This window comes from Melanerpes formicivorus, unplaced genomic scaffold (assembly GCF_026170545.1).
Source record: "Melanerpes formicivorus ecotype bairdi unplaced genomic scaffold, bMelFor1.0.p_v2 SCAF_67, whole genome shotgun sequence".
Classification (NCBI taxonomy): Eukaryota; Metazoa; Chordata; class Aves; order Piciformes; family Picidae; genus Melanerpes; species Melanerpes formicivorus.
In genome coordinates this window covers 87,052-100,755 of record NW_027142419.1, presented here as the reverse complement: position 1 = coordinate 100,755, position 13,704 = coordinate 87,052, and the positions used below count along the sequence as shown (strand labels likewise).

The window sequence follows — 13,704 nt, the reverse complement described above, 5'->3', positions numbered from 1 at the left end:
CACCTGCCTGGGATTTCAGCCCCATGAATGCTCCAGGCCTTGAGGCAGAGTGGCTGGAGACTGCCCAGCAGGGAATGCCCCTGAGGGTGCTGAAGCTGAGGCAGCTGAAGATGAGCCAGGGGGTGTCCAGGTGGCCACCAGCAGCCTGGCTTGGATCAGCACCAGTGTGGCCAGCAGGAGCAGGGAAGTGATGGCACTGGGGAGGCCACAGCTTGAGCACTGGGTTCAGTTTTGGGCTCCTCACTCCAAGAAGGACCTTGAGAGGCTGGGGCAGGGCCAGAGAAGGGCAACAGAGCTGGGGAAGGGTCTGGACAACAGGGCTGGGGAGGAGCAGCTGAGGGAGCTGGGGGTGTTGAGCCTGGAGGAGGCTGAGGGGAGAGCTGCTGGCTCTCTACAGCTCCCTGAGAGGAGGCTGGAGGCAGGTGGGGGTTGGTCTCTTCTCCCAGGGAACAAGGGCAAATGGCCTCAAGTTGCCCCAGGGGAGGTTTAGTTTGGACATTAGAGGAAAATTCTTCCCTGAGAGGATTCTCAAAGCCTGGCCCAGGCTGCCCAGGGAGGTGGTTGAATGCCCATCCCTGGAGGGGTTTCAGAGCCCCAGAGGTGTGGTGCTGAGGGCCAGGGTTTAGCCCTGGGCTTGGCTGAATCCCCATCCCTGGAGGGGCTTCAGAGCCCCAGAGGTGTGGTGCTGAGGGCCAGGGTTTAGCCCTGGGCTTGGCAGAGCCAGAGGATGGTTGGACTGGGTGAGCTTCAAGGTCTTTTCCATCCACAAGGATTCTGTGGCTCCGTGCCTGAGGGGAGGGAATCAGAGTCACTGCCCCTGCCTGTGTTAACCAGGAATGGTTTGTGCCTGTGGGGAGCCTCTTCGCAAGCACAGACCTTAAGAGGGCAGCATTGGCTTCCTCAGCTCTGTCCCTGCTCTCTCCTCCCTCATCCCAAAGCCCAGAAGATGAGTAAGAGGACAAAGGGAGTGTTGGGGAGCCACAAAGACACCAAGATCCCTCTGGGAAGCCTGAGGAGGGGCTGGAGATGTTGGTCAAAGTGAAACACCACCACAGCTGTGCTGTTAATTGCTCAAAGGTTCATTAGGAGCAGGATGGGGCTGGGATGTGGCCAAGCTGCCTGGGGGGAACTGGGGTTAGAGCTTGGTTTGAGGGTTGGGGTTGTGTTGGAGCTGGGTTAGGGGTTGGAGATGGGGTTGGGTTTGGGGTTGAGAATGGGTTAAGGTTGGAGATGGTGTTGGGGTTGGAGCTGGGTTTGGAGCTGGGGTTGGGATTGGAGTTGGAACTGGGGTTGGAGCTGGGGTTGGGGTTGGAGCTGGGGTTGGGGTTGGAGCTGGGGTTGGGTTTGGAGATGGGTTTGGGGTTGGAGCTGGGGTTGGAGCTGGGTTTGGAGTTGGGTTTGGGGTTGGAGCTGGGTTTGGGTTTGGGGTTGGAGCTGGGTTTGGAGTTGGGTCTGGGGTTGGAGTTGGGTTTGGAGTTGGGTCTGGGGTTGGAGCTGGGTTTGGAGTTGGGTTTGGGATTGGAGATGGCTTTGGAGTTGGGGTTGGAGCTGGGTTTGGAGTTGGGTTTGGGGTTGGAGCTGGGTTTGGAGTTGGGGTTGGGGTTGGAGCTGGGTTTGGAGTTGGGTTTGGGGTTGGAGATGGCTTTGGAGTTGGGGTTGGAGCTGGGTTTGGGTTTGGAGTTGGGGTTGGGGTTGGAGCTGGGTTTGGAGTTGGGGTTGGAGTTGGAGATGGCTTTGGGTTTGGAGTTGGGGTTGGAGCTGGAGATGGCTTTGGGTTTGGAGTTGGGGTTGGAGCTGGGGTTGAGATTGGGATTGGGTTGGGTTTGGAGCTGGGGTTGGGTATGATTTGGGTTGGGTGGGGCTGGGGTTGGATATGATTTGGGTTGGGTGGGACTGGGGTTGGGTATGATTTGGGTTGGGTGGGGCTGGGGTTGGGTATGATTTGGGTTGGGTGGGGCTGGGGTTGGAGCTGGGGTGGGTATGATTTGGGTTGGGGGGGGCTGGGGTTGGGTATGATTTGGGTTGGGTGGGGCTGCGGGTGGAGCTGGGGTTGAGTTTGGGGTTGGGTTGGGTTTGGAGCTGGGGTTGGGATTGGGGTTGGGTTTGGTTTGGGGGTTGGGGTTGAGATTGGGATTGGATCTGGGGTTGAGACTGGGATTGGGTTTGGGTTGGAGCTGGGGTTGAGACTGGGGTTTGGTTTGGAGCTGGGGTTGGGTTTGGTTTGGGATTGGAGCTGGGGTTGAGACTGGGTTGGAACTGGGGCTGGGTTTGGTTTGGAGTTGGGGTTGAGATTGGGGTTTGGTTTGGGGTTGAGATTGGTCTTGGATCTGGGGTTGAGATTGGGATTGGGGTTGGGTTTAGGTTGGAGCTGGGGTTGAGACTGGGGTTTGGAGCTGGAGTTGGAGCTGGGGTTGGGTTTGGTTTGGAGTTGGGTTTGGGTCGGGGTTGGAGCTGGAGTTGAGAGCAGGGCTGGGATTTAGTTTGGGGTTGGAGTTGGAGTTGAGGTTGGGATTGAAGTTGTAGCTGGGGTTGAGATCAGGGTTGGGGTTTGGTTTGGAGCTGGGGTTGGGGTTGGAGTTAGGGCTGGGGTTGAGCAGCCTCTTGCTGCTTCTGTTGCTCGCTTTGACCCCCTGAGGTTCAGCACCTGGCTGCTAAAACCTCCTGGCAAACCTTTTTGGAGGACATGAGCCACAAAAAAAGGCAAAACTGGCTGGGTATAAACTTCAGAACCCCCCCAGCTGTGACCCCCCCAGCTGTGACCCCCCTCCCCCAGGCTGCTTCTTACCCATCCCCAAACCACCACCACCTCCAGGAGCTGCCTTGGGAAGGATCTTTATTTGCTTGCAGGGATTCCCTGGGGTTGCATCCTGGGGAGTAGCTTTCCCTCGGGCACCAGCTGCAGGGGGAAGGTCTTTTGGGTGCCTCAGGGTTAGGCTGTGCCCCCGTTTGACCAAGGAGAAGGCAAAATCCCCTTCCCCCCCGCCCCAATTCCCACCCCCTCGGGCCGGTGTGGCGCCTAGCAGCGCGGAGCCTTGCCCTTGCAGCGGGAGTTGGGGTAGTGCTTGTAGGAGGTGCGGTAGGTGCTGACTACCCTCTGGAAGCACTCTGCTGCCCTCTTGTCGCACTCACAGCTCTGCTTTTGGCACCAGTTCCCGGATTCTGGAAGGAAATTGGGGGAGGGTGGGGTCAGGTGAAGGGTGGGAGGGGCTGGGCTGGGGGCTCTTGGGCCATCCCCGCGGTGTACGCAGCCCACAGGTGGATTTGGAGGTGTCTTGGGTGGCCCTCCTCTTGCCCCTGGCCCTCCTCTGCACTCCTCTGCTCTCCTCTTGCCCCTGGCCCTCCTCTGCACTCCTCTGCTCTCCTCTTGCCCCTGGCCCTCCTCTGCTCTCCTCTTGCCCCTGGCCCTCCCCTGCTCTCCTCTGCTCTCCTCTTGTCCCTGGCCCTCCTCTGCTCTCCTCTGCCCTCCTCTTGCCCCTGGCCCTCCTCTGCCCTCCTCTGCCCTCCTCTGCCCTCCTCTGCCCTCCTCTGCCCTCCTCTTGCTCCTGGCCCTCCTCTGCCCTCCTCTGCTCTCCTCTTGCCCCTGGCCCTCCTCTGCTCTCCTCTTGCCCCTGGCCCTCCTCTGCCCTCCTCTTGCCCCTGGCCCTCCTCTGCCCTCCTCTTGCCCCTGGCCCTCCTCTGCCCTCCTCTTGTCCTTGGCCCTCCTCTGCCCTCCTCTTGCCCCTGGCCCTCCTCTGCCCTCCTCTGCTCTCCTCTTGCCCCTGGCCCTCCTCTGCCCTCCTCTTGCCCCTGGCCCTCCTCTGCTCTCCTCTTGCCCCTGGCCCTCCTCTGCCCTCCTCTGCTCTCCTCTTGCCCCTGGCCCTCCTCTGCCCTCCTCTTGCCCCTGGCCCTCCTCTGCCCTCCTCTTGCCCCTGGCCCTCCTCTGCCCTCCTCTTGCCCCTGGCCCTCCTCTCCCCTGCTCTACCTTGCTCCCTGCCCCTGTGAGTGCACAGATGGCTATCTGTGGATCTCTGCAGGGCAGGGCTTTGCTGTGGTGCACTCACCCTGCAGGGGCAGTGCCTGCTCTGTGGAAGCCAGGGGAGCAGTGCCAGGTGCCCATCCAAGGTGGGGAGGGTCCCCTCAGGCCTTTAGCGCCGAGGGGCATAGCTCCTCCTTGGGCAGGGCTCCTCCTTGGGCAGCTCTCCAGGCTCTGAGCTCCCCCCCGCTGCTGGCTACTAAGTGCCTGCCCTCACCACGGAGCCATTGAGCTGCTTGGCTTGGCAGAGCCCTCTGAGCTCACCCAGTCCAACCATCACCCCCTGGCCAGTAGCCCATGGCCCCAAATGCCTCAGCCACACATTCCCTGACCCCCTGCAGGGATGTCACTCCACCAGCACCCCCCTGAGCAGCCTGCTCCAGCCGACCTCCCCCTCCCCTCTTCCTGCCGCTTCTGCTCCTCTCCACCCCTGCCCCAGGCGGTGGGGTCCGAGCCGGGCTGGCTGAGGAGAGGAAGCCCTCCCCGAGGCCACTCTGTCCCTTACTGCAGGTTATCTTCCTGCCGCTGATGGAGTAGTTGTAGGTGGCCAGCTTGGCGTTGCAGCGAGCGGCAGAGAGCTTCCTGTAGCAGCAGTCGTGGGCATGGCAGCACCTGGGGAGGGGAGAGAGGAGAGGAGAGGGAAGAGAAGAGAATTAACCAGATTGAAAGAGACCTCTGAGATCGAGTCCAACCTCTCACACAGCACCATCTGACCAACTCAACCATGGCACCAAGTGCCTCAGCCAGGCTCTTCCTAAACACCTCCAGGGATGGGGACTCCACCACCTCCCTGGGCAGCACATTCCCATGGCCAATCTCTCTTGCTGTGGAGAACTTTCTCCTCACCTCCAGCCTAAACCTCCCCTGGCACAGCTTGAGACTGTGGCCTCTTGTTCTGGGGCTGGGTGCCTACCTGGCAGAAGAGACCAACCCCCACCTGGCTCCATCCTCCCTGCAGGGAGTTGTAGAGAGCAAGAAGGTCTCCCCTGACCTCCTCTTCTCCAGGCTAAGCAACCCCAGCTCCCTCAGCCTCTCCTCCCAGGGCTGTGCTCCAGACCCCTCCCCAGCTTTCTTGCCCTTCTCTGGACACCTTCCAGCAGCTCAACCTCTTTCCTAACCTGAGGAGCCCAGAACTGGACACAGGACTCCAGGTGTGGCCTAAGCAGTGCTGAGCACAGGGCACAAGGACTTCCCTGCTCCTGCTGGCCACACTGCTCCTGCTGCAGGCCAGGATGCCCTTGGCCTTCTTGGCCCCCTGGGCACACTGCTGGCTCATGTTCTGCCTACTATCAACCAGCAAAGCACCTTCCTAACCTCCAGCCTAAACCTCCCCTGGCACAGCTTCAGACTGTGTCCTCTTGTTCTGCTGCTGGGTGCCTGCCTGGGAGAAGAGCACAACCCCCACCTGGCTCCAAGCTCCCTCAGGGAGCGGCAGGGAGCAAGGAGCTCTCCCCTTCACACCGCAAGGACAGGAGGGGGAGCACTGGGGCCCATGGCAGGGTGGTGAACACCCAGTGGGTCCCCAGGCCTGCTGAGGAGCCTCTCCCATGGGTGCTGGGTGTAGGGGCTGTGTGCTCTCCTCGGTGTTGCCCACGCTGCAGGAGGCAGGGAGGGGGACTCACAGCACAGCCCTCGGAGCCCTCTCCCTGCTCCCTGCTGCTGCTGCTCACAGTCTCACAGTCTCACAGTCTCACAGTATAACTTAGGTTGGAAAGGACCTGGAGGATCATACAGTCCAACCTATCAACACTGACCCCATGACCAGACCATGGCACCAAGTGCCACATCCAGTCCCCTCTTGAACACCTCCAGGGATGGGGACTCCACCACCTCCCTGGGCAGCACATCCCAATGACGAACGACTTGCTCAGTGAAGAACTTCCTCCTCACCTCCAGTCTAAACCTCCCCTGGCACAGCTTGAGACTGTGTCCTCTTGTTCTGGGGCTGATGCTGCAGCCTTGCAGGACACCTCATGGCTGCTTTGTCAGCCCAGGAGCTGGCTGGCCCCAGCCCAAGTGCTGCTGGGGTGCCCAAGCACTGTTCCCCTCAGCTCCTGCCACTCAGCAGCTCCTTAACTCAAGGGATGAGGACCAGCAAGGAGTTTTACTTCCCCCCAACCCCACCTATTGCTACCTCAGCTCCCAGGAGCTGCACCCAGGGGGGGTGGGGGATGTGAGAAGGGCTGGGGGGGCACCCTGTGGGCCTTCTCCAGGCCCTCACTTACCAGTCAGTCTTGTCCACTGGCTGCTTGGACCCCCCCAGGCCGCAGTAGCAGCCGTAGCCGTTGTAGGCCAGCGGCGACTTCCCTGTCAGGTGCTTGATCATGGAGCCAAACTGGATCACGTTGCAGCTGGTCAGGACCAGCCCTGTGACTGCAGGGGGGGATGGGGAGGGCTTAGGGACAGGGCAGGCACCCATCCCACCCTGCTGGGGCAAAAAGGAGCACCTGCCCCTTCCCCCCAGAAGGGTAGGATAGGGTAGGATAGGACAGGATAGGGTAGGGTAGGGTAGGGTAGGGTAGGGTAGGGTAGGGTAGGGTAGGGTAGGATGGAATGGAATTGGAATGGAATGGAATAGGATAGGATAGGGTAGGGTATGATGGAATGGAATGGAATTGGAATGGGGAGAGGAGAGGAAGGAGAGGAGAGGATGGAGTGGGAATAGGGTAGGATAGGAGAGAAGAGGATAGGGTAGGATAGGATAGGATGGAATGGAATTGGAATGGAATGGGGGTAGGATAGGGTAGGATAGGAGAGGAGAAGATAGGGTAGGATGGAATGGAATGGAATTGGAATGGAATGGGGGTAGGATAGGGTAGGATAGGATGGAATGGAATTGGAATGGAATAGGATAGGGTAGGGTAGGATAGGATAGGGTAGGGTAGGACAGGGTAGGATGGAATGGAATGGGAATGGAATGGAATTTGAATGGAATAGGAATAGTGTGGAATGGAATGGAATGGAATGGAATGGAATAGAATAGAATAGAATAGAATAGAATAGAATAGAATAGAATAGAACAGAATAGAATTAACCAGGTTGGAAAAGACCTTTGAGATCATCAAGTCCAACCTATCACCCTGCACCACCTGATCAACTAAACCATGGCACCAAGCAGCCCATCCAGGCTCTTCCTAAACACCTCCAGGGATGGGGACTCCACCACCTCCCTGGGCAGATGATGTTTGTGGAGAGGACATTGCAAGCATTGGGCTTCCCCCCAGTGCCTCATGGAATTGTCAGGGGTGGAAGGGAGCTCAAGGCTCAGCCAGCTCCAACCCCCTGCCATGGGCAGGGACACCTCACACCGCAGCAGGTTGCTCACAGCCACATCCAGCCTGGCTGCAAACACCTCCAGGCAGGAGGCTGCCACCACCTCCCTGGGCAACCTGTGCCAGGCTCTCACCACCCTCCTGGGGAACAACTTCTTCCTCACAGCCAATCTCAATCTCCCCATCTCTAGTTCTGCTCCATCCCCCCCAGTCCCAGGGATGTGGTGGAGTCCCCATCCCTGGAGGTGTTCAAGGGGGGATTGGATGTGGCTCTTGGAGCCATGGTTTAGCTGTCAGGAGGTGTTGGGTGCCAGGTTGGACTTGCTGAGCTCTGAGGTCTTTTCCAACCTTACTGACTCTCTGATTCTCTCTCTCCCTGACACCCTCCAGAGTCACAGAATCCTGGAATCAGAGAACCAATCAGGTTGGCAAAGACCTCAGAGCTCAGCAAGTCCAACCTCTAAGTCCCTCCCCAGCTTTCTTGGAGCTGCCTTCAGATCCTGGAAGGCCACAATGAGGTCTCCTGGGAGCCTTCTCCTCTCCAGCCTGCACAACCCCAGCTCCCTCAGGCTGTCCCCACAGGAGGGCAGCTCCAGCCCTCTGCTCAGCCTGCTGGCAGCAAGGGTGAGAGCTGCCCCCGGGGGCAGGGAGCGGTACTCACACAAGAGGAGCAGCAAGAAGATCTTCATGGCTGCTGCTGGTGGTGGTGGTGGTGGCAGCTGCAGTGCTGAGGTGAGCCCCGGGTGCTCTGCTCACCCCTTTTTAAGGCTCTCCCTGCCTGCCTGCCTGCCGGGGCCCCTCCTGTGCAGAGCCCAAAGTGGGCAAATATTGACAGTCCTGCCCGGAGCTGCTGCGCTGTGGGCACGGAAGGAGGCCCTGCCCGAGGGATGCCCTGCACCTGGGGGCAGCCTGGCGGTGCAGACCCCCTGCCTGGCCCCTGTTGCAATGCCAGGAGGAGCCAGCATTGTCCTCTTGTCTTGGTTACAAGGGCAGCGGGCTGGGACGAGCTGGCACCTTCTTATCTGCCTTCCAATCTGCCTCTTTCTTGTCTTGGTTACCAGAGGGCAGGGAGCTGGGACAATTAGGCACTCCCTGAGCTGCAACTCCTGCTGCCTGGAGCAGAGCCTGCCCTGGAAAGGACCAGAATCTCCTGACAGAGAGTTGGGGCCAAAATGGAAAAACACTGACCCAAGTCACCCACTCAGGACCCTAAGTGAGAGCCTTGGAGCCCTCTGGGCTCACAGGGGGAAGGGTGACCTGCTGCTGGGGTCAGGTTTGGGCTCCTCACTCCAGGAAGGACATGGAGAGGTTGGAGCAGGTCCAGAGAGGGCCAAAAAGCTGGGGAAGGGTCTGGAGAAGAGGGTTGGGGAGGAGCAGCTGAGGGAGCTGGGGGGGTTGAGCCTGGGGAAGAGGAGGCTGAGGGGAGAGCTGCTGGCTCTGTGCTGTAAGGAAGTTGGAGGCAGGTGGGGGTTGATCCCTTCATCCCTACTGCTAAGCAATAAGACAAGAGGAAGTGGCCTCAGCCTGAACCAGGAGAGGTTTAAGTTGGGTATTGGAAGAAACTTCTTCACTGAGAAGGTTCTCAAAGACTGACAAAGGCTGCCCAGGGTGGAGTCCTCATCCCTGGAGGGGCTTCAGAGCCCCAGAGGTGTGGTGCTGAGGGCCAGGGTTTAGCCCTGGGCTTGGCAGAGTCAGAGAATGGTTGGAGTGGATGAGCTTAAAGGTCTTTTCCAACCCAAACTATTCTGTGATCCCTGATTCTGTCTCCCCCTCAGCTGGGAGCACTCTTAGGGTAGAGTAGAGTAGAGTAGAGTAGAGTAGAGTAGAGTAGAGTAGAGTAGAGTAGAATAGAATAGAATAGAATAGACCAGACCAGACCAGGTTGGAAAAGACCTCAGAGATCAAGTCCAACCTCTCACCCAGCACCATCTGATCAACTGAACCATGGCACCAAGTGCCTCATCCAGGCTCTTCCTAAACACCTCCAGGGATGGGGACTCCACCACCTCCCTGGGCAGCACATCCCAGTGGCCAATCTCTCTCTCTGGGAAGAATTTCTCCTCACCTCCAGCCTAAACCTCCCCTGGCACAGCTTGAGACTGTGGCCTCTTGTTCAGGGGCTGGCTGCCTGCCTGGGAGAAGAGACCAACCCCCACCTGGCTCCAACCTCCCTTCAGGGAGTTGGAGAGAGCAAGAAGGTCTCCCCTGAGCCTCCTCTTCTCCAGGCTAAGCAACCCCAGCTCCCTCAGCCCCTCCTCACAGGGCTGTGCTCCAGACCCCTCCCCAGCTTTCTTGCCCTTCTCTGGACACCTTCCAGCAGCTCAACCTCTTTCCTAACCTGAGGAGGAGCATCTGAAACAGGGAGACCTGAATCAAGCAGGGAGACCTGAAAGAGGGAGGTCTGGAACAGGGAGGCCTGAATCCAAAAGGGAGACCTGAATCAAACAGGGAGACCTGCAACAGGAAGAGCAGGTTTCAGCTCATCCTGGCCTGCAACCTGCCTGTCTGATCAACCCTCTCCCACCTCAGGGAGAGTCTGAGCCATGATTTATGCCTTGCAAACAGCAGCTCTTTGTTCCTGGTCGGCCCCAGGACTGACTGCTGCTAGCTGAGGAGGGTGGCAAAGGTTTCTGCCTGGTTGAAGGCAGATTTCCTGGTGCTGCTGGCTTTGGCTTTGGGGCAAACCAAGGTTGGAATTGCAGTGCCAGTGCCCAGAGCACAAGTCCTCTTGGAAAGAAAGTGTCTCCTGGCTGCTGCTGTGGCCAGATTCCCTTGCTCAGCCCCACAGGATAGGGGGATTGCAGCACTGACATCTCCCCAGGGGTCAGCAGCACTGACATCTCCCTGGGGTCAGCAGCACTGACATCTCCCTGGGGTCAGCAGCAGTGACATCTCCAAGGGGTCAGCAGCACTGACATCTCCCAGAGGTCAGCAGCACTGACATCTCCCAGGGGTCAGCAGCAGTGACATCTCCCAGGGGTCAGCAGCAGTGACATCTCCAAGGGGTCAGCAGCAGTGACATCTCCCCTGGGGTCAGCAGCAGTGACATCTCCAAGGGGTCAGCAGCAGTGACATCTCCCCTGGGGTCATCAGCACTGACATCTCCCCAGGGGTCAGCAGCAGTGACATCTCCCTGGGGTCAGCAGCACTGACATCTCCCCAGGGGTCAGCAGCACTGACATCTCCCAGGGGTCAGCAGCACTGACATCTCCCCAGGGGTCAGCAGCACTGACATCTCCCAGGGGTCAGCAGCAGTGACATCTCCCCAGTGGTCAGCAGCACTGACATCTCCCCAGGGGTCAGCAGCACTGACATCTCCCCAGGGGTCAGCAGCACTGACATCTCCCAGGGGTCAGCAGCAGTGACATCTCCAAGGGGTCAGCAGCACTGACATCTCCCAGAGGTCAGCAGCAGTGACATCTCCCCAGGGGTCAGCAGCAGTGACATCTCCCCAGGGGTCAGCAGCACTGACATCTCCCCAGGGGTCAGCAGCAGTGACATCTCCAAGGGGTCAGCAGCAGTGACATCTCCAAGGGGTCAGCAGCACTGACATCTCCCCAGAGGTCAGCAGCAGTGACATCTCCAAGGGGTCAGCAGCACTGACATCTCCCCAGAGGTCAGCAGCAGTGACATCTCCAAGGGGTCAGCAGCACTGACATCTCCCAGGGGTCAGCAGCACTGACATCTCCCAGGGGTCAGCAGCAGTGACATCTCCCAGAGGTCAGCAGCACTGACATCTCCCAGGGGTCAGCAGCAGTGACATCTCCCAGGGGTCAGCAGCAGTGACATCTCCAAGGGGTCAGCAGCAGTGACATCTCCCCTGGGGTCAGCAGCAGTGACATCTCCAAGGGGTCAGCAGCAGTGACATCTCCCCTGGGGTCAGCAGCACTGACATCTCCCCAGGGGTCAGCAGCAGTGACATCTCCCCTGGGGTCAGCAGCACTGACATCTCCCAGGGGTCAGCAGCACTGACATCTCCCTGGGGTCAGCAGCACTGACATCTCCCCAGGGGTCAGCAGCAGTGAGACCTCCCTGGGCTCAGCCCTGCTGAGCTGCTGTGCAGGACAGAGCACCACTGCTGTGGGGATGTTGCAGCGGGCAGGGGGGGAGCAGCCACCGCCTGAGCTGCCTGCTCCTAGGGGGCTGCTGCAGAATTGGGCCAGAACATTCTTGTCTGGTGAGAGAGAGGTTTGGCTCTGCCCTGGGGGTGAGGCCAGCCGTGGCCACCCCCCCGCAGCAGAGGTTGCCAGCGCCCGGCCCTGCCGCAGCTCCTCGCCTGCCCCCTGCACCGCCCCTGGCCTCTGAGGGCTCTGTCCTGCCCCAAGTGCTCAGCGCCTGGAGGCTGCAGGGCTGGAGCAGAGGGGCAGAGGCTTCTTGGGGGGAGGTGCATCACCTCTCAGGTGTCATCTTCTGGTGGGGATCCCCTCTGCTCCTCGGGGCTGAGGCCACAGCTGGAGTGCTGAGCCCAGCTTTGAACTCAGCAGCTCAGGAGAGACAGGGAGCTGCTGAGGGGGCTGCACTTTGGCCACTGCAACCCCAGGCAGAGCTACAGGCTGGGGGCAGAGTGGCTGAGAGCTGCCAGGCAGAGAGGGACCTGGGGGTGCTGATTGACAGCTGCCTGAACAGGAGCCAGCAGTGTGCCCAGGGGGCCAAGAAGGCCAAGGGCATCCTGGCCTGCAGCAGGAAGAGTGTGGCCAGCAGGAGCAGGGAAGTCCTTGTGCCCTGTGCTCAGCACTGCTTAGGCCACACCTGGAGTCCTGTGTCCAGTTCTGGGCTCCTCAGGTTAGGAAAGAGGTTGAGCTGCTGGAAGGTGTCCAGAGAAGGGCAAGAAAGCTGGGGAGGGGTCTGGAGCACAGCCCTGGGAGGAGAGGCTGAGGGAGCTGGGGTTGCTTAGCCTGGAGAAGAGGAGGCTCAGGGGTGACCTCATTGCTCTCTCCAACTCCCTGAAGGGAGCTTGGAGCCAGGTGGGGGTTGGTCTCTTCTCTATAGCAAGCAGCCCCAGAACAGGAGGCCACAGTCTCAAGCTGTGCCAGGGGAGGTTTAGGCTGGAGGTGAGGAGAAAGCTCTTCACAGAGTCATTCACCATTGGAATGTGCTGCCCAGGGAGGTGGTGGAGTCCCCATCCCTGGAGGTGTTCCAGAGGGGATTGGATGTGGCACTTGGTGCCATGGTCTAGTCATGAGGTCTGTGGTGACAGGATGGACTTGGTGATCTTTGAGGTCTCTTCCAACCTTAGTGATACTGTGAGGGAGTGCAGTGCTGCTGCATTGCTGCCACAGCTGTGGCCTCCCCCATGCAAACCTTTCCCAGGGACCTGTGGCACTCAGGAAACTCCTGCCAGCTGGGTTGCAGTCAGCATTCCCTGGCAGCTGCTTTGCTCTCTGCTGCTCCTCTTCTCAGGGTGCTGATGGACAATAAGGTCACCCTGAGCCCAGAGTTTGAGCTCAGGGCCACGAAGGGCAGTGGTGTCCTGGGGTGCATGAAGAAGAGGGTGGCCAGCAGGATGAGGGAGGTTCTTTTCCCCCTCTCCTCTGCCCTAGTGAGGCCTCATCTGGAGGTGTGGGTGTAGCTGTGGGCTCTCTGGTTCAGGAGAGACAGGGAACTGCTGGAGAGAGTCCAGCAGAGGCTACAGAGATGCTGAGGGGCCTGGAGCAGCTCTGTGAAGAGCAAAGGCTGAGAGCTCCTGGGGCTGAGAGCCTGGAGAAGAGCAGCCCCAGAGGGGAGCTGAGCAATGGAGCTGTGGGGAGCAAGAGGCTGGGGCCAGACTCTGCTCAGTGGTGCCCAGGGACAGCACAAGGGGCAGAGGGCACAAACTGGAAGCCAGGAGCTTCCATCTGAACAGGAGGAGAAAGTTGTTTGGTGTGAGGGTGCTGAGCCCTGCAGCAGGCTGCCCAGAGAGGTTGTGGAGTCTCCTGGTGTGGAGAGCTTCCAACCCCCCCTGGGGCATTGTGCTGCTGGGTGAGCTGCTGTGGCTGCCCTGCTGGAGCAGGGGGTTGGACTGGCTGAGCTCCAGAGGTCCCTTCCACCTCCTAGCACGCTGAGATTCGCTGGTTTCCTCGGGAGCTAAGAGGTCATCCTCCCCCTGCTGCCTGCGGCGGGGGATGGCTGGCGGCGGCTGGGCTCAGACCATCACACCGAGGAGCGAAGTTTCGCAACCCTCTGCTTTTATTTCCCGGCGGCAGCAGCAGCAGAATCTGCGGTGAAGCCAAACAAAAAAAAACCCAAAACACCCCCTAAAAATTAATAACAGTTAGAAAAACTGCTCGGAGGGAGCCGGGAGGCTGCGTGGGAAGCCGAGCCGCTGGTTTCCATTGCGCCCTCGGCAGCGCAGGTGTCTTCCCTTCCCTTCCCTTCCCTTCCCTTCCCTTCCCTTCCCTTCCCTTCCCTTCCCTTCCCTTCCCTTCCCTTCCCTTCCCTTCC

The 13,704-nt window shown here is 59.6% G+C and overlaps 1 protein-coding gene across 3 annotated transcripts; it reads right to left on the bottom strand.

Annotated features, from left to right (window-relative positions):
• Nucleotides 1-2,829: 2,829 nt before the first annotated feature.
• On the bottom strand, nt 2,830-13,628 carry LOC137453450 (group IIE secretory phospholipase A2-like). Of its 3 annotated transcripts, none has more exons than XM_068162701.1 (4): nt 12,586-13,628; nt 6,238-6,385; nt 4,518-4,624; nt 2,830-3,159 (listed from the first exon to the last, which is right to left on the bottom strand). In XM_068162701.1, exons 2-4 carry the CDS (start codon nt 6,336-6,338, stop codon nt 3,017-3,019), a joined length of 351 nt encoding a protein of 116 aa, XP_068018802.1. In that variant the 5' UTR covers nt 6,339-6,385; nt 12,586-13,628; the 3' UTR covers nt 2,830-3,016. The 3 variants fall into 3 exon arrangements, with proteins under 3 accessions (XP_068018802.1, XP_068018801.1, XP_068018800.1); XM_068162700.1 differs by lacking the exon at nt 12,586-13,628 and adding an exon at nt 7,946-8,057; XM_068162699.1 differs by lacking the exon at nt 12,586-13,628 and having other exon boundaries at nt 6,238-7,006.
• Between the last annotated feature and the right edge of the window lie 76 nt (nt 13,629-13,704).